General features: G+C 48.5%; 1 protein-coding gene across 1 annotated transcript; it reads right to left on the bottom strand.

The window, feature by feature from the left end:
- Positions 1-719: 719 nt before the first annotated feature.
- LOC119398913 (glutathione peroxidase-like) lies at positions 720-19098 on the bottom strand. The gene is made up of 3 exons (XM_037665729.1): positions 18742-19098; positions 3839-3982; positions 720-2058 (listed from the first exon to the last, which is right to left on the bottom strand). Exons 1-3 carry the CDS (start codon positions 19081-19083, stop codon positions 1840-1842), a joined length of 705 nt encoding a protein of 234 aa, XP_037521657.1. The 5' UTR covers positions 19084-19098; the 3' UTR covers positions 720-1839.
- Between the last annotated feature and the right edge of the window lie 1396 nt (positions 19099-20494).

Below are 20494 nucleotides of genomic sequence, written 5' to 3'. Positions count from 1 at the left end.
ACCTGTTCAATTATACCATACGCACTCAAAGGCTACTCACATTATATACATATTAATATCTGCTTCAGGCAATCAATGCACAGTAAGGATGTTAAAAGCGGCTTCATAGCACGTGATAGTGCAGGTGTCACTCGCAGCAACTCGGTCGTCTATTAACAAAGTCATACGGTTTAATTAACAAAAAATATATCCGCCACTACACCGAACGTTCAGTCTTATACCCTGTCACTGGAAGAATTCTGAGCTAGCACGATCCCTTGGCATTCCGCCGCATCGAAATCCTGCTGCCACGGCCAGGAAGCAAAGCAGCAAATCCTTGCTCAATAGCAGGAACGCCGCATCGATTGAGTCACCTGCGGTTTTGTATAGACTCATGCTCTTTGGGCTAATCACAACCATCCGGCGGCTATACCACTTCGACTGCGTAATGCCGTACTATAGCAAAGCAAGAGCCGCAAATGCTGATCAGCTTTAAACTTTCACAGCTTCTTCTCTTCATTTTCATTCGCGAACACGTTAAGATTTTTTTTTTCGCACGAGGCTATATAGAAGACTTGAAGAATGAAAGGAAAACAGGTGTTTTGCGTCGTTTACTACCGTCGCGGCTGACATCCAGGTGTTCCAAGCAGCGGCGCGCATCCCTCCGCCAGAGAATGACGCCGGCGGCTCTAAGAAAAGCCGCCGACCTTTCAGTAAAAGTAGAGAAGAAAAAAGTGGGATTCCGATGTCACAACAAGGACGCTGCGTTTTATTTCGCGCAGTGACACAGCCAGCCTTTCATTGAGAGTGTGAGAGAGCGTCGAACGTTCCGTAAGAGGGGCCGGACCACACGGGTCGGGTCGCCGCCGGTCGGGTGCAGCGCCCCCCGAATGCACGAAGAGGGGGCGCTGCGTTGGCGGCTCCCTTCAGAGCTGTCCCGGCGACTTCGCTTGAGGGGCAGCTCGTCATACGTCAACCTGTGCGCCGGACCTCGGTGTCACGTTGCCGCTCTCCTTTCCTCTCTGGAAGGCAGCGGACGATGGATCCGATACGATGATGTTATTGATGGCAGATGGACAGCGGCTTCAGTCGCCTCCTTTACTGTGCACCTCTAAACAGCGATGACGAAGGTGCGCACCAACACGCATCTTTACAAACCAGGAAGAAAAGAGAAGGAGGAAGAAGTACGCGAGCGGCCATATGCTAAATACTTGAAGCCGTTGAGCTGAATAAAATAAGATCTGTTGTTCTAATCTATCACTAGGTTCGGGGAGCAGACTGTATAGCGCGGGATAATGTTAAAAAAGAGCTCGACCTTATAGCTAACCGTTAAGACCTCTTCTCGACGCTGCGTATCTGTGCTTTGGAGAAATTAAATACAGCAAGCCAACTGAAAGTTATACCTTGCGTTTTGGGCAGCAACTCAGTTAGGAGTAATACGAGATATAAACTTGCCGTGGCAGCTTTCTTTCTCACTTTTTGTGCGCGTGTTTGACAGCTATACACCGTGTGCACATTTAGAGTTTACAAGCACGGCAAATATCCCAACCGTTTCTCTAATCCTCGAAAACTACCGAGAACCAATTTTAGTTTTGTTGTTATTGTTGTTCCGTGACCATCACACTGGATTTTTCTTTTTATGCATGGCGACAACCATGGTCACGAATGTACCAGCCAAACAGCTTGTTGCATGGTACGTGTTGAATCTGGGTACGTTTTAACAATGTAATCGTGAAAAGTTAGAGAGTGAGTACAAAAAATGGCTGCGTAGGGTATCCAGCAATACAAAGTTCGTACTGTCATTTCTGTGGTTAAGTTGCAGGTGCACGGATAAAGCCGCACGGAGTTCGCGTGAGATGACTAATTATCAATCGGAGGCAGCCTTCCCCCGTTGATCAGAGCCTCGATGTCGCTGGTGATGTCGACAGGCAGGAAGCCGGGGTCGTACCGGCGGAGTGGAGTTCCGTTTCGGTCGACGAGAATCTTCTCGAAGTTCCAGCGGATGTCATTGTTGTCCTGGGGAGTGTAAAATAGCCGGTCTCTCGGCCGGAACTTAGACACCGGCGACGGGCAGTGACTCTGCATAGATGAACGAAACGCGAGCAGATCACAGATCGCTGCCAGTGCAAAAAAAGAAAAAAAAGAAATAGAAAACGCACTTAGGCCATTCTTAAACAACAACCTTCAGAGGTATCAAATGGCGTGAGTTCACTGGGCTGAGCTGTCGGAAGTGTATGTATGATATAGATGGCTTGCTCTTGACGTCATGGACGCAGCTTCTGAATGTACTGGCACACCACGATGGCGGCTTTGACGGCAAATGGGTAGCGGTTAACTTGCTTCAGTGTGATAACGACAAGGCAGGCAACGCCTCTGTGCGTGAATAAAGAAGGGACCTGCATTTGATGCTTTGATAACAGTAATGTGACATTGCAAGCATCGCGTCCCCCCATGCTGGTGCTCATAGGCGTGCGCAGGGTTCCCCATCCGGAAGGGGGGGGGGGGGGGAGGGGGAGGGCAAAGGTTTATCGCAGCGCCGCCACCCTATTACGTCAAAGCATGGGGCAGATTTTGCCCCCCCCATCCTAGGTGACTAGGGGAGATTGACGCCCCTCCTACCCCCCCCCCCCCCGTGCGCACGCCTACGCTGGTGCTCCAACACGGCGGTTTCAGTGACGTCAATGCAAGCCATCTTGTGTTTATTAAATGCGAAGGATTTCTTAGCGAACCTCACGCAAATAAAGCTTTGTTAGTTACAAATCAGAATATGAGCTATGTGTTTTAAGAATGAATCCGTGGGTGATCATGAAACGGCTTCTTCCGACAAAGAATTCCATTCACTGATAGCTCTTGGGAAGAAGCTATACTTATAACAATCAGCGTAGACAGCAGGAGCACGAATAAACATTGAATGGCGATGTCTAGAAGTTTCACTGCGAAGAATATCAAAATAGTCAGCATACCTTATGTGAACATAATGATTAATAATTAAAGATATTTGAGTATTTCGCGTTTAGTCCTAACCTGCATCGTGGGTAGCTCTGCTAGTGACGTCAATGCTTCAGTGACGTCAATTCAAGCCATCTTGTATACACTCTACATTAACGTATACTGATCTTTAGCATAGCCGCGAGTGCACTGACACGGCTTTCTTGTCGCTCTAGTGACGCAGACGTTTGACGTTACGCAATCCAGAGCAACGGAAGCTACATTCCGGAAGCGATCAGCCTTAAGACTACCGCATGCATTGCCTCATAGTGACGTAGTATCTCAACCACACTTTTGCGTTATACCTCCCCGTCCCCGTAGGTCACTTTACGTTGAAATTTTCACTTTGCCAATGTGCTGAAGCTCTGTCTATGGAGTTAGCATTTAAACTTGGCATCGTAATTCTACCAATGAAACGCACTGCGAACGTACTCAGCATATTGTTCTCTAAAGGGGTTATGGCCCCGTTACTGTGCCTTAAATTATACTTACATATGTGGCGGCCAACTGCGGAAACGAAATAAAGGGCGGCGACGGACCAAAGGGTGTCACATTACGTGTTGAGGGATTCCTCTCAAACGCGCCCTTAGTCTTACCAGTCTAACCTGAACGACCAATCGAATAAATGTAGGAACCCCGTCCTGAAGGGGCGTGCAATAAACACGGTGTACCAGCGCACCACTTTTTGTTCTATTTTCTTTAATGCCCCGTGCGACTGCACTTTATCTGGTTATTTTGGATCGCCGCCAATACACTCCGCGCGTACGCAACCCAGCCGTGCGCCTTCCAAGAAAATATAATGAACGGGGCTGCGATTTTACTTCCATGAACCTCCCAAGTGTTTCAGTGAGGAGACAGCCAGCTGACTGACCTTGAGCAGCTCGAAGAGCGGGTGCTGAGTCTCCCCGTTGACGTCCATCTTCTGGAACAACGGAAAATTTGGCTGGAAGTTGTTACCGGGCCGCACGTAGCGGATGCCGTTCAGGATCTCCTCCCCCGAACCGCCCGGCTCTTGCTGCAGGGAGACAGAGTATACACGGTTAAAGTCAGTTGCTGACAACGCGCGTGCCCGCCACTTTCGTCTTTACACGGTATACTCTTCTCTACAAGCAAAGCTAAAGACGAAGAGAGAATGGACAGGGTGCATCGGAGAGTCACCACAGACTGTGCACATGCGCTTCAGGTGTTCAGCAGGAAAAAGCCGCGATAACGCTTTCACAAAGGCGCGACCACATGTTGGTGGCTGCGCTCTGGCATGCGCATGCATTTAAGTATGCTAAACGATCACGAATAGTTGAAAAGTTCCTCAATATGCAGACGTCACATACTCACTTTATTATTCTAGCACTCATTCAACTGGCTTTTACGAGATTTCAAACAGATTTGAAGACACCGCCTGTGGAGCTGACATGGTTTCTCCACTTCATGCGGTTTACGATAAAAACGAGCAACTTTATTGGGAAAATCGAGCTGCTGACCTAACTAAATTCATATTATAATTTTTATGTTTGTTCTAAGGTACATAGTTGAAGTGGCAGTCGGGCAGTAATAAAGTCATGTGCATTAGGCGAAATACTTAGCCTATATAGTGTCAGATTTGCGGTAACCGTCCACAAAGTGAGATACGGAACACATTGGCCTTCCAATTAATACTTCACACATACAGTTGTCCTCGTGCAGTGCACGAGAATAGCTACGCGGAACGCCATCGGTTATTCACACCATTGTAATACGGACACCTCAAAGCTAATCCTAGTCTATACTTTTGCTAAGTCTATCTGACTTCTTTTAACACGAAAGTGTTTTATGCCGGGGTCCACCAAGTACATCCGTCACGGATATGACGTTGATAAAATGGACGCCAACGTGTGAGAAAGAAAAAAACCGAGAAAAAGTTACCCCCGCTGGGAATCGAACCCACGACGTTGCGGCCACGACGGCAAGCGCCCGACGTGCTACCGACTAAGCTAACTCGGGCGATGGTAGACACGGCGCGAACGCACCTTATATCTTTCACACATTCTCTTTCGCGGCGGGCGGAGCGGGACGGTGCCGCCGTCTGTGAGATGTGAAAAGCAGTAATGCTTCACGATCGACACTTACTAGCGCTTACTCCGAGATTGCATGCGATATCGGAGGTCATGGTTAAAGCGTCTCGATGCCAGAGAGCTAGACTGGCTGCGCTGGCGTCGCCTAGGCACGCTTGACGCAGTTACGTTCTTCGCATTTGGCTTCGTGTTAGCGTGCATCGGCTCATCGGAGTAGTGCAGCTTGTACGTGCACCAACGGGATTTCTCCGCCGCCGACTGCTTCAATTGCGAGAGCACCGACTAACAAAACTGCTGCAATATGCGTCGCAGAAAGGGCGCGATTTCGACGGGGGAATTGGGGGAATGTCGTGCCTTGGTGGAGCGAGAGCAGCGCCTGCGAGACAGAGGCCAGCGGGACGCACGCGTTTGCGGCTCAGGCTACGAACCTCTACCTCCCGTGTTGCTGAAGCGCACTGTGTGTTATGTATGCATGAGCACAGGCGTCGGCTACCCATTACTAGAAAGCGCACGCCGTGCCGTTTCTCTCCTTAATTGACGACGCTTTGAAGAAGTGCATACCGGGTACCAGTGTTGATTATGAGCTTGTTAATATCATCCTTATGCGGGATTCACGATTCGCTGTGTCCAATTATATGTTCACACCGTCAGCTACCACAACGGTTTAATCACGATCATGGGCGTTAGTCGTCGCGATAGAGACATGCTGTCAACATGGGTGCATCCACGTCAAACGGTGCTATAGCTGCCAAACACGAATAGACATTGTACAAGCTCTCATATATCACTACACAATAAGCACTACTTCTGTGAAGACACGTTTCACTTTCGTGTTATACCGATTCCTATGTCGGAGGGATCAGCCATGTTTTTTCTCTTTACAGCTATCCCCCGAAAAAAAAAAGAAGGCGCAGTTTACACTAGTGGTGCAAGGCTGGAAGCAACAGCGGAGCTATCCATCATCGCTACACTTAGCCATCACCACCGTCACCATCAGCATCAACATAATTTCTCTTTGCAGTTCAACTTTATGTCCACTGAAAAATGAAGGCCTCCCTCCCATATCTTAAATTACTGCTGCTTTCAGTCCGTGCTTTTTGCCCTGTATGTCTGCAAATGTCTTAATCGCGCTCTTATCCCCTGCCGTCCCCAACTGCAGCGATTGGCATCCGTTCTGTTTCTCCTCGGCATCAGTTCTGTTTTCTCTACCAGACCACCCGTTATCTACTTTACAGATTACGTGACTTGCTCGATATGACTATATTTTGTCGTTACCTAAACAAGAAACTGAGCCACCACATATGGAGCGCAAGGAAGGGGGGGGGGGTCGAAGAAAACGGTTTTGTGCCTTGCTCCAACACTGAAAGCCACCTAGAAAAGAATGAAAACCACATGCATACGCAAAAGCAATCTGTCGGGGCTGTAAATTCTGTAACCATCCAGTTAGTTTTCTCATAGTTTTTTTTTCTCCTGATTCACTGTGTCGCGCTGCTAAGCTCGAAGGCGCAGGTTCGACTACCGGCCACGGCGTCCGCATTTCCATGGTGGCGAAATGCAGGACCACCCTTGCACTTAGATCAAACGTTAGGAACCGCAGATGGTCACAATTAATCCGGAGTCCCTCGCTACGGCGTGCCTCATCGTGGTTTTGGCACGTAAAGCCCCATAATTGTACTACATATGTATTGCTTTTTCTCCTCGAGTCATTGGCTAGGTTGGGAGCCTTCCACTCACCGTCCATACTTGCCGGGTTCAACGACTAGGTGCAATAAAGATTGACTCGAGAGACGAACCGTTACAACGTACGGCGTACCCCTGTGCTCGGAAGAAATTTCTCGCGGCATTTAGCTTCGACCCGCAAATTCTTTGCTCTCATAGCAACGCCATGCGATTGACGCGATTGCTTGAGCGCCGAGACGCTCAGTAAGCGTCTCCACTAAGCACCGCCCTCCTTTCTTTTCTTCTTTTTTTTCTTTTTCTTGGTTCGCTCCGGCTGCATACTGGTGCGGAGTTGCGATAAGCCCTTCGCGCATCTGCCTCGGCGTGCGTTGAGCAATCTAAGCTATACCGTGTGGCGATGATCTCTTGATTTCCATCGAGAAGTCCAAGAGCCACTTCACTCGCTTTACAGATTGTGTCTCTTCAGTGGCGGCACCAGGCAAAGATTTCGAGAGTTCTCTGTGGGTCGTCCCGATCATTCGGAAGTCGCGCGATGTCGCACTTCCTCTCAAGGAGTGATAGCGGCGCCCTGGAGGTCTTAGAGCCTTTGACTCAGCGTCTATACGATGTACTGCAGAGCAGACTGCATACGCAGCGGATTCTGAATCTTCTTCAGAGACTAGACACTTCTAAAGGCTGCATCCAGTTCTTGCGTCCACTTTTTTTTTATTCGTCGGACGACCATTATAGGAAACGCGCACTGAGCTTGGTGGCGCCGCGGTGCGGGAGTGAACGAAAGCTTTTGGCGTGCTCCGCACAGCAGCCGACCCAGGAGCGGAGCCGTGTCAGGTCGCTAGCGGTGCTTCACAATGTCGCGTATAAATTGCTGTGTCGTAAACTGTGCCAGTAACTATAAGAACTACGCACCTGGAATAAAGCTCTTCAGTTTTTTAACACAAAAGTGTTTTATGCCGGGGTCCACCACGGCTCCACTGACGCATATCCGTCACGGATGTGACGTTGTAAAATATAAAGACTAACATATGGCAATGAAAAAACTATAAGAAAAATTTCCGTCACCGGGAGTGGAACTTACGACCTCTCGACCGCCAGCACGCAGCGCGAAACGACTCCGCCACAGACGGCATGTTCTCTGCTATGCTAACGGCGAGCTATTTATGTACACCATTCGCCGGTGGCGGTACTCGGAGATCGGCGGTACAGCGTGTTTTCGTTATCACTAGCGAGATGGCGCGAAGGGCTCGAAGAGCGTAAAGTCCCTCTATCTACAGGGGCCTTAGAAGGGGCCTTGAATACACGGGCCTCAGAAATACAGGGGCCTTAGAATACGGGGGTCTTAGAAATACAGGGCCCTTAGAAGAGCGCGCTTTAAAAGTCGTCCCCCACGCGGGTTAGCGCGCGCCTCGACAGGGCGTGATCGCTCGTGCGGGCGCTTATCTCGTGATTTCGGTGGTTTGTACGTCTTGCGCTCTGCCTGCAAGTTTCCGTTGAGAGCACGAAGGTCACCTCGCTCACCTCGGCCGCTTTTGCGAAAGGAGCGCGCTGCTCACACAGAAATAAGTTACAACTGTGACAGTTCGCGCACATCCTGTGTATGTTCGTTCCGCGCGTCCTTTCTACTTGAGCAGCGCATTGCAAATTTCGAGCGGCTTGCCGTTCTTCTTCTTCGCGTAACATTACAATTTGATGCTGTAGCATTCATTCCTTCGCGCTTGGGGCGAAAGAATGCACAACAAACGCTCAACTACGTCTGTGAAAACACGTTTCACTTTCGTATTATACCGATTCCTATGACAGAGGGATCAGCCATGATTTTTTTTATCTTAATTCAATCTCTAACGCAATCTTGCCGCTGTACTTAGTTTTACGTCCGGGCTCGTTGCGCAACCTGACCATTTAAGCCTTCCTCTAAGAGGTCGAGTACGTCAACGCAGATTCGGAATGATTCTCACCGGCGCTACATGAGGGTTCCACTATAATTAAGTCCCACCTATCATGCAGTAAATAACTGCTGCGAAGATTTGTATAGTTGTTTGTAGAGAAAGGGAAACTCTCCGCTTTCGTCGGGAACATGGTCGCGCGAGTTTTACAAGACGTGAATGATAGAGCGAGAAATGATATACTTCGTCCCATTCGCCGAGCTCTGGAGAGAAAGAGAGAGGAGGAAGAGGCAGAAGGTTAAGAAGACGAGAATTTTTTTGTTTGCCATCCTACACTACGGAGAATGGAAAGGGGGCCGGGAGAAGAAAGACTGGAAGAACAGCGAAGACATAGAACAGACACGCTAAAAAAATAAAAACCGTGAGGAACGGGAAAATTGTATTCTCTCTGATGGGGCTACTGCCACATTTAAAATGTTCAATAATGCTTTGACCGGCTTCTGATGCGACGACAGTTTAGGTCGACATTTCGGGATTGTCTGCCCCGAAAGCAGTCTGTTAAGACGAGCCAACAAGGTAGAGAGCAGGGGCGTAGCCAGGGGGGGGGGGTTGAACCTCCCCCCCTCCTGAACATTTCAATTTTTGCGTATATACACTCGCAAACATACAAACGCACGCACGAACACACATAAAGTATGGTTGAACCATACTTTATGTATGTATAGGGGTATAGGACCCACTCCTCGTGTAAAATCACCGCCTTTGCGAAAGCAGGATGAACAACCGTCAAAGTGCGTGTGCGCGTGCGTGTGTGTGTGTGTGAACGTTAAGTATGAACATTGTGAAACAAATGCAGTATCTTAGTCCCGAGATTGATGCCGATACACATTTAAGCTACATTCGCTCAGCAACACCATAGCCACGTATGCTTGGTCAACAAAGGTGGCCCACAAACGTTGCAGGGCTCGTATATCGTATCGACGCGTTGTGTCGCTGTCAGAGGGAAAGGAACGTAGCATCCGCAAGCACGATGTCCAGCAACTTCCACTACTCATCGAGCAATCGTTATTTCATGCCTTGTTTCCTGCGATGAGAGCTCAGTCATACCCGTATATGAGTTACCGGGTTGTGACTGTGTATTGATATAGGAAGTGTTATGTTGTAGCTCTATAGTCTCGAAAATCTCCGCAAATTACGTTTTTTAACGACCTGTCGAACTATTAAACGCTCGCTGTAAAAAGTGCGCACTCGTTGTGATGGCGCGAGGCTCAGAGCGAGGTCATCGACTCCCTAAGCTAAAGAAAGTCCTTATATGTGAATGACAATGAAACAAATCACCGCTCTAAACAGTTTCCGCTGCTATTTTTGTTGGGGGGTCAGCTGCATCTCACCAAAGGCAGTCGCCACTGCGAATGCGCCGGCAACACCTGGCAAGCACGATAATTAGCTGCCGACAGAGGGGTAACGAATAGATCCTCAGCAATCACAACGCTTCTTTTCATCTAAGCAGGATGTAAGAAAGCCTCACAACTCATAATGCACTGGCCTTACGGCCCCTATCGTTCAGATTTCGTACGACTGTGTACGGCGATATATAGCAAGGAGCCATCCAGCGACACCTCCGGAGATTCGGATCACGGAGTCTGGTATAGTCCTTGAAGGCTTGAAGTCGGTACGCGTGCGTCCTAAAAAACGGTTTGATGTGTCAGCTGCCTTCAAGCTTGCGTGCCTCCTTGCAGCAACTGGCGTGTGCGAATGTAGCGTGTCCCTTAACGACGCAGTTCATCCGGCTCCGCCAGGAAGCGAAATGGCGCGTTAACGACAGTCGAGATAGTACATCTCTGAGTCATGGCTCCAAGCGACTATGGCACCGACAGAGGATTCGAGTAACTCTAGAAGTCACAGTAGAACGAAATACTTTGCTATCTGCTTTGAAACTCCAATCAATCGCTCCGATGCATGATGCCGCAGCCGCGCGCACGGTTAGCCACATGGCACATACGAAAACAAATGATCCGCGGCGCGTAACCGCTTTTGCGCGTGCGCACCCTGACAAAGAAGAGGCGAGAATTGAAAGGAATAGGGTGTCAGAAAGGGCTTATACATCGCATTACAACTAGGGTAGCTGTTTGGGCTTGTTGGTTTGGCATGACACAGGTTCAAAGCGCAAAAGACGCATTCGAGTCGCATTGCAGCGCTCGTGTGTGTCAAGCCTCTTCTCTGTCTTCGTCTTTTGCGCTTTCGAACCTGTGTCACGTATTACAACATTAACTTCATGCAAACCCGCGCACGGAGCGTATAGTAGCTTTTCGCAGAAGTATCCCGCGCATGGCGTGTTGTGGTGTGGTGCTGGGAGACGAACGCAAGGGGAGACGAATATCTTGACACAATCAGCTATATGCTGCCATCTGCCGGCTTATATCCTGCCGACAGCTAAATGGAGCTCAAGGGCACGGCCGGCTGTCGCTTCCCTTAACACGGGGAGTGCGCAACCCTCGCCCGTACCAAGAATCAAGACTTCGCTTATTTTTCTTCTTCATCCCACGCTCTCTCGTTTTACATGGACGTCATTGCCACATCTGACGCCACTCGAAGCATCTCTTGAGGCCTGACGGGAGACACCCAGTGGGCAGCCGACGTTTTCCAGTTCTCGTGCGGCCGCGAGGAGATGTGCGCAGCGCGCGGACGCCGACAGGAAACCCATTAGCAGCTAAATCCACAACTTGTCGCCCTGATTTCGCGTCGGCGGTGGCTGCCTCACGTTCTGCGCACGTGCTGTTTGAGCTTGCAAATGGTACAGCTGCATGCATTGAAGCAGTTGCAAAAGTTTGCGATCGTTATTATAATTGTTTTGTGCAGTTATAAGACCTATCCTAATTTGTAAATGCAGCGTATACAAGGTCTTGGTTGGCAGTTCTTTTGTTGTTGTTTTTTGCAAGAAACAACCATTCGCGCACTGTGCTCAGCACCAAACGCACTTATGAGACGGTGCTTGAAACACCGTCTCATAAATGCGCTTGGTGCCGAACTTGTTTCGCTTTGAACGGTACTTCAGTTGAAACTCGATTTTACGAACTGATGAGCACGCTCGAATTATTTTGTTAAATCGAGAATTTCGTAAAATCGATAAAGGGATTTTATGGTCCTTCGAAATCTAAAATTGTAACGTGGCGGCATCCAAAAGCTGCCACGGCATTGTTTCTGTCAGCAACCCGTGCCCGCGCGTCTGAAAAGTCCGCGAGGGCGGCCCGAGGGCGGCCCAGACATAAGGGACACCATGTCCGGGCGATGCAGGCCAGGTAGATGGTCACGTGGAGTTATGACAGCCTACCGATATGCGATGACGCGGAGAACGAATGCAGTGACAGTGTGAGCAGGCCGACAGAGAAAGGTGGGAGTCGATGATAAGTGCTATCCGTAGCATGAACCACGAAATAACCAAAGCAACCACCGCGGCCTCTAGCACCATACAGTACCTATAAGAACGCTATACCAGCTGCCGAGTCCGTTGTTCCGTGCACAGGCGCAGCGCAGCCTCGTCAACGCAAAGCTATGGGGCCGTAACTATGGCGCCTAGATGTTTTAACGCGATAGCGTTAGCGCGCACGCTCGAAGAAAAACCCGTCTCGGTCAAAATTAGAAGGAAATCACCGCTTTTTCACTCTGTTGTTTCAGAAAAAACTTAATTGGCTTTAGTAGCCAAATTGGTTCGTTAATTCGGGTTGACGACGACAATGAATCCTACACATATTTGCCGGGGAATGTAAATTTCTTCGTTAGATCGGAAACTTCGTAAAATCGGGTTTCGTTAGATCGAGCTTTAATTGTATATGTACTTGGCATCGCATGCCATTTAGCAAAACGAAATTATTTGAAATGATAAAAACGGCATTTTCAGGCGACATATTTTTCACGCCGGCATGTCTATGATGTGTCTTAGCACTTCTTAACCCTTTACTTATAGCTAAAGTTTAGTGGTATACACCTTTAAGCTAATCACCACAGGGGGGATGTTGTAATTGCGGTATTGAACTCAGTCATGTATTCAAGGCAAGGGCTTGAATCATAGGCGTGCGCGGGGTTCCTCATTAGGGGGGCGGGGCGAAGGTTCATCGCGGCGCCCCCCCACCCTACTAAGTCCATGTATGGGGCAGATTTTGGGCCCCCACCCCCTCTTAGGTGACTGGAAGGGTCAATGTACGGGGCAGATTTTGCGCCCCCCCTCTTAAGTGATTAGGGGGGGGGGGCCCCCCCCCTGCCTCCCCTGTGCGCACGCCTATGGCTTGAATAATGAGAATACAGTCAGCTTCCAAATACCCGTCTGCAAGCTTGGAGTGAAATGCAGCGATGTATTTTTCTCACAATTAGCATGAACAGAGCAACGTCGAATGCATTTGGTCGCATATCTCGGGGGACCAACACTTAGATACCGGTCGTATAATGTCAGGATTCCTACCGAGCAGACATTGCTTGAGCACTGGCCGGCTTTAATGCTGCCAGTGTATAACGACTCGCCGAAACTAACTCGGTTATTGAAAAAGGCGGATTCCGCGTTTTTCACGACGACCCCGCGCATGTGCTCTCCCTTAGCGGAAAAGTCGCGAAAGCTCTCATCATCTCGGAGGCATTTGCTTTTGGCAATACCAGTTGTCCCGGCCCCTACCAAACCCCTACCAAACGGCAGACGTCAGCACAGGAAAATGAAAGTGGCGGATTGACAGACTCATGAGTCTACTCACTCAGACTCAGACCGACCCTTGAGTCTGAATGTGAGTACCTCCCTCGCTCGCTCTCTAGCTAATTTATGACCCAATTGTTTGTGTCCAGCGGCGCGAATAACGTGCACTCCCCTCCCTCCTGTTCCTATCAAAGAAAAAAAAAACTTTCTCCTACTTTATTCGTTTTCAAAAAGAATTGAAGCATTGCCATTATGCAACCGATTGCTGAGCTCCGCCACCAATATTTCCATTAAATGCCTCGTACCGTCGCGAACAAATCCAGCGGGTTATTCCGAAACACGAGCATTTCCCTGATGGACTTCAAACAGCACAATGGCGACGTCGGTTTCCGCTGAGGGATGGCGCGTGTATCGATGGCACGACGAGACTCAAATGAAACACGCAATCATTTCATCTAGCTCGACAAACAACGACCGCAACTTCGCCGTGTGCTCGCAGTCTGTTCATATTCGCCGTTTGTATGTACTTCGCTTGTCAGTGGCAGCCATAATAGTGCGACAGCTCCTACCGCGTCGAAAGCATGAAAGAGCTCGAGAAAGCGCTGAACGCGGTGTGAGCGAAGCTCCTAAATAAACCTGGTCCGTCCGATGCTGCCGCGAAGTCACGACGAGTGATCTATATGACCGGCGCATGGAGTCGCAGAATCACAGCCGTGAGCTGTTCCCCATTGCTGTTGGCGTGCACCCGAGGCTTCATATATATACGGCAGCTCTCCTCGTAGGAGCCTACGAGGCTAATTATACAAGTATACCTGGTCGCCCTTCAAGAGCGGATGATCAGGCATGCTCTGGAAGAAATAAAACGTGTTAGGACAATGGCGGTAGAGTTATGCAACGTGCAGTTCAAATTAAGCGTCATTGTAGGCGTTTTCGTTGTAATTCGGCGACTCGTCTTCGCGCGTGTATGTCTGTAGGATACAGTTATGTAGGGCAGAACGTGTTCAACATGCACATTTTCATACCTGTTTACAAGTGGTCATCGTTGTTCGAGGGGAGAAAAATACTGCGAAGTTGCGTACGAGAAGCGAGAGATTTCGCTATAAAGTAAGACAAAAAAAGAAAAAAGAAAACAGTGGTTCTCCAGCGCGCCAGTACCCGAACGCCGTACAAATACCATACATTGCGATACGATAACAACTTATGTGCAGTTGGATTATGTATTACGTCGCTCGGGGCATCCTAAAATGCAAAAATACAGCGACTAAAGTGAAACACGCAAACTTATTGACCTTTTATAATGGAGATCAAGTAACGTTGTTCAGGAGAGGCTCGTAGTGACAGGTGTTTCATAATGGGTGCACTCAATCATATCGTGGTTTTGGGACGTTAAACCCCGAAAGTTGTTATTATTATTATTATTATTATTATTATTATTATTATTATTATTATTATTATTATTATTATTATTATTATTATGGTTGCACTGAAAAGCTCACCACCTTGTTGCCTCTAGAGCAGCGCGAAGGAGAGCTTTATATGATGGTCTTAATATGCAGAATTCCGTAGCAAGGTCGCACACCTGCTCTCGTCTCTCTCTCGCTGCAAGTTTTCAGCCATTTATCAAACTCTGCCACACACATGCGTGTATATTAAAGAGAGCGCACTTGCAACCACCGGAAACACAGCTAGCTGAAAGAAGTGTTCGGCTTGGTATGACGCTCTCTGTCCCCGTTTATATTACACCAGGTGTTGTGTTGTTGCGTATTTGGGGTTGTGCACTGCCGCCTATAATCCGCGAAATACAGAGTGAAATAGGAAAATTAAATCGAAAGGAACCCGGACCTGCCAAACTCGCATACGTAATCATGCAGACAACCATGCAACAAATTAAGGAAACATATAGCCGCATACACCCTATAGCAGCTGCAGGTAACCGCCAATTGAATACATGGGTCTGCAAACTCACTCATGAGTCCACTCACTGAGACTCAGACCGACCCGTGAGTCTGAATGAGTCCGGCTAAGTAAATTCCCTTTACATTGAGTCCAAGTGAGCTTGGTTGAGTAGGATTTTGGCGAGTCCGAGTGAACCCGGCTGAGAAAATTTTTGTTGTGTCTGAGTATGGGCGAGCCCGGTGGAGTATAATTTCGGTGAGCCTGAGTAATCTCTATCTATTTTGCCGATCTATGGTCGAATGTACATTGGAAGTGCGCTCATGGATTTGATCTAATGCGCTGCTCTTCGCTGAGCGGCATATGGGTGGGGCCAGTCACTTTCTTAAGCGTCCGTAAGAAAACAATGACACTTAATAGCAGGGGAACGAAAACTCGCGCCGCATAGTTGGAGCTTCGACAGGCAAGGCTGCCAATTATCGCTCATGGTATCGCTCATATAAGGAACAACGGGACGTGAGAACGCGCGTATCTTTACAGTCGCGATGAGATTACGAGCACGCAGCCGCTGTTCCTAGCTAAACACGAGGAAAGTTCTCCTTTTAAGCACGAAGGCATAGCAGGCGAAAAGAAGCCTTTAAGTATACATGCGAATGGGGCCGTGTCGACATCTGAGTAATAGGCCTCAACTACGGCATAAATTTAGCTCTGGGACCGGCCAGGAGATATAATAGCACGTGGTTCAGTCCGTATATGGCGATCTAATAGCTGTGCATGCTAGCCGTGGGCGTTCAGATGGCTGTTTAGGATTCAGGTACACAGCGCGGCCGCTAGCGACGGTGCGCCAACGTGCTACACCTTGAGCGGCTGTTCTTTGTGAAATGCGTAGCATGCAACAGTGCCGAAAAAAATATGCTATTCCGTGGGCGACCATACTCAATCACAGAGACCAACTAAAAAAAGAGGGTCATCTAAATTTACTCTGGTTTCGGTGAGGATATTCGAAGAGAAAAGGAGTACGAAACAATACAAGTACACATGAAAACCTCCGAGATCGCCGAATGCGCTAGTAGCATAACGACAGCGCAAGAAAGTATGCATGTGAAAGGAGGCGGTTTAGCTACCCTGCATGATGAGGAATCGATCGACAATATACTGCATGCACTGTACGGCGTGTTTCGACAATCAGAGTTTCCAAATGGGACAGACTGATGGGCCAGTTCGTATGGCATCATGTTGCGTCGCGTGTCCCGTCTTTTCTGTTGACGTCCGTGTTTAGCTATACGCAGCATACAGCGTGAGGTCTTCACTAAGCAAACTTGGGGATGCGAGACAAAATAATTCTTGCTAAAAGTAAAAATGCGATGACCGCCTCTATAAGCTTAAGATTGCCTAAAGTTCGCTGATTATTTTTAACCAAATAAGAATACAGCACATATTCATCTTGCGGAACTGAAGATGACCAGCGTTCCAGACGCGTCCATCTCAGTTGTAATTCTGGAAATAGCACCAACTTCACTAGTCGTGTTCCACGTAGCTGTGTCCCGCGTAGTTCAAGGAAGGCTTTGTGCAAAGAGGACACGTGGAACGCTAGTGCATTCCAGCACAAGTTTCGGGACGTATGTCTCCAAACTGGTACTTGTCTCAAGATTTCCAGGTGAACATGGCTTTATATCCTCGGTCATAAATTATCAGCTAAATAACCGCATAAAACTAATTAGTCAAAGACCGCATGGTTCCTGCCACAGCTATCAATTTCGGTGAGCGTGGGCAGTATAGATCGTCTAAAACCTTATATTTTTAAAAATTGATAGAACTCATCACTAAAACAGTTTTTTAATATATAATTTGAAAGATAATACACCGGTTGTTGCTCGGTGCTGTAAAAGTGACATCTTCCATGTGTCGCCGACCTTTTAGCGCGAAACAACAGACCCTGCGTTCTTCATGTGATCCCTTTTGTGCTATAGCTGAGTGAATAATGCGAACAGACGGTAAGGGAGCGCCCCTCTAACTTCAAGTGCATTTTCAGATTATACATATATTAGAACAGCAGCAATTGCATATTCTACGCACGACGATCTGTTAATCTGAGCGCACAACAGTGTGAAGTAGGTTCAGAATGTTTTACATGATTTTACGTAGTTACAATAACAGTGTTTCTAGTTTATGTGGCAGGTAAGAATCGGCTCGTACAGCGGCCGGTTAATATCGTATATGCGCGATAGTAACCGGCTTGAACAAAGCTTTTCACCGTTATTGCTGAGGTGTTTCGAGGAAAATATATAACATGGAGCCTAGGCTTGGCGTAAACACAGTGCCACCTTGTGTTTAGGAGACACAGGATTGTTTTATTAACTTACACTGATATAAGCGCAGTAAATAAAGTCACAAGAACATATGACGCCATAGGTTCGAAGATCATGGAGAAATGGACGAACTAGACACCGTTCCCATGCTTACAGAACGATCGCAGCGCCAGAGTTTCTTTCAGTAATTTTGGTAGAATACCGTTTTGATCGATGTATTTGGTGAAATCATCCCTTTATTTTGCCTCAACAAATGGCGTACTTCAAATCTACCAAGACTCGATAGTTATTCGACTTCGTTCAGATATATACGGGAGGCCTCAGCCACATCTTACAGACATGGTTTGAACTTTCGCTGGTCTTCAGGTCTGCATTTGGTTTAGTTTTAAAATCCCTTTTCTTCTTTTCTCTTGCTTCTGTCGTTGTCCCACTCATGCACTATTTTTCCTCTTCGTGTGCGCTCAAACACCTCATCTGAAGAAGCAATGCATTACAGATAGAAAGGCTTGAATTGTCAATTACCTTTAAACCTCTCTTTCTCTCTCTCAGCTGTGGCAACAGCTGCTTCGAAGTATCAGTACTCGAGGTGCAATAACTGCAGTTCCTGGAAGCGTTAAAAATTAAATTGCGGGGTTTAGCATCTCGATTTTTGCACGTCAATATGGAATACCAACTAGCCCGGTCACACACCTTGCTTTAGCATCTCGAAGCTGTGTAGGACACAGCGAATGTTTTTCCCAACGTTGGACGGGAGTAAGCATATTCTCGATAAATAGCGGAACGAAGTTCCGATTGTTTTTTAAGTTATCATGGGCGGTTTGGCTCAAAATCAGCGCAAGTGAGCGAGTTTGACCTGTTTGTTTGTTGTTGTTTCCGGGGAAAACAACAACAACGAAGACAATAAATACAAGGAAGAACATGACAAGACACGCTTGTGTGTAGTCATTTTCCTCCTCGTTGGCGTCGTTGTTTCCCACTATTGCGCCTTTTATTTTACTTTTATATTTATTATTGTTTTTTTAGAAGGTGCATTTCAATGAATCTTCATTGCGCGATTACACACCAAGCTCCGCACGCCGCACATTCCTTCAACGACTTGCATCAAAACGCATCCTCTCGCGAAGTAAAGCGCATCACATGATGTCGTGACTGGAAGCTTGCTCCAGTGGATACGCGCTAGGGTAACAGGACGAGCCAAGGGCGCGCGATCATCCCAATAAGCGGCTACATGAGCCTCGCGTTGATATCAGCGCAAGCAGCGCTGTTGTCTCAACTGCAGCGCTCACCTTGCCGAACTGGTTGCAAGGGAATCCCAGCACGGTGAAGTCCCTGGCCCCGAACCTCTCTTGCAGTGCATTCAGTTGTGAGTAGGTCCAGGTCAGACCTCAGTAGGTGGCCACGTTCACCACGAGGAGCACGCGACCCCGGTACTGGTCCAGGGAGACGTTCCTCGTGCCGAGCACGTCGGGTATCTGGAATCGGTACAGTTCTGGCGACAGCGGCTGACCGTCACAGTCGGCCTTCCGCGGCGCCGCGCCGGCCGCGCCGGCGGCGGCGCACATCAACGCCAGCACGAGTCGCGACAGCATCATTCGCCGTCGCCTCGCACGCACCGGCAGCCACGGCATCCGACTCCGGCTTTTATCCGGGACGCCGCTTCCCCTTCCCTCGCCGACACGTCACGAGAGCGGGGAGCTGAGAGTTGCTGGCGCGCGCTGTCATCTCCGGCGGGCCGTGCTGCGCGATAGCTTGGACAGCGCGTCTGTGATGCTGGCTGATTACGCATCAGTCGCGTCGCGATGCAATGGTTAATGTTATCATTGTTAGAAAAAGGCAAAAAAAAAAAAAGAAACAGTGGTGGAGAGGGGGACTGAAGATGTGACACGGCAGAAGTATAAGCAGAACTGCGACAAGGAATGCAGCGCGACAGCATACGTAAACAAGAAAATAGGCGCATTCACACAAAGCCGAAGAACAGCAAAGTAAAAGCATTAAAAGCAGACCAACTCTCATTACTGAGCCGTTCAGTCTAGAAAAGCCATGGAGAAACTAACGAGTCACAAACAGGAGGGTGGGGGTGAGAACATGTCTCAAAATTTTGCTAAATACGTATTATGTCTTTTAATACACTCTACCGTTATATTTCGTACATGCGTGTGTGTGTGTGGGGGGGGGGGGGGGGGAGGGTACGTGCTTGTTTGTCATTAAAATAATACATGATGCGTGTGTAGCTTTAGTGGTACTCTTTAGTAATTCTCATTCAGTCTACAGACACCCTTTTTAGCGTGTCAATTTGAAATTTCGGCAATGAACTAGTTTCTTCTTTACCAATGCCTTTTCGATTTTGAAGAAAATGTGCCAAATTTCGCGATTTCTGTATTTTTAAGGCGAAAGCCTTAAATGCCTAGGTTTCAGTGTCGTGTGAGGTTCAAGAAAAAATATGGTCCAACAGAGGAAGCGAGCGCGCCAGCTCTGCGTGAGCGGCGCCAGCGGCGCGTGTACTTCGTCCACTTTGCGCCGTGCGCCTGATCAGCAGCGCAGTGGTGGCGTGAAGAAGGGTGAGACGCTTGCTCCACGTGCACCATTTCTGCGGCGATGGCCCTCTGCCAAGCATGCGCGGTCTAGACGGGGGAGTCGCGTTCGCATCTTTTTTTTTTCTTTTTAACACGAAGGTGTTTTATGCCGGGGTCCACCAAGACTTCACTGACGCATTTCCATCACGGCTATGACGTTAGCAAAATGCGTACTAACGAATGAAAAAGACAAAAACTAGATGAAAAGTTCAGTCACCGGGACTCGAACCAACGACCTCTAGCTCGCGGTCCACTACGCTAAGTGCGTTTAACCTATTGTGCCACCGAAGCACATGTACGCGGCTTTACAAACGGGCCTTATGTCTCTCACACAATCTCTCTCGCCTGGTGCTCTTGGATTGCGAGGCGGTGTCGCCGTCTGTGAGCGGTGAAGTGAAGGTGACGACGCAGTTAATGCGTCTCGATGCCAGCGAGCATCGCTGGCCACGCTAGCGTGGAGGGGTCG

Source organism: Rhipicephalus sanguineus, chromosome 1 (genome assembly GCF_013339695.2).
Source record: "Rhipicephalus sanguineus isolate Rsan-2018 chromosome 1, BIME_Rsan_1.4, whole genome shotgun sequence".
Classification (NCBI taxonomy): Eukaryota; Metazoa; Arthropoda; class Arachnida; order Ixodida; family Ixodidae; genus Rhipicephalus; species Rhipicephalus sanguineus.
The sequence above is the reverse complement of the archived record's forward strand: the minus strand, read 5'-3'. Positions and strand labels throughout refer to the sequence as shown.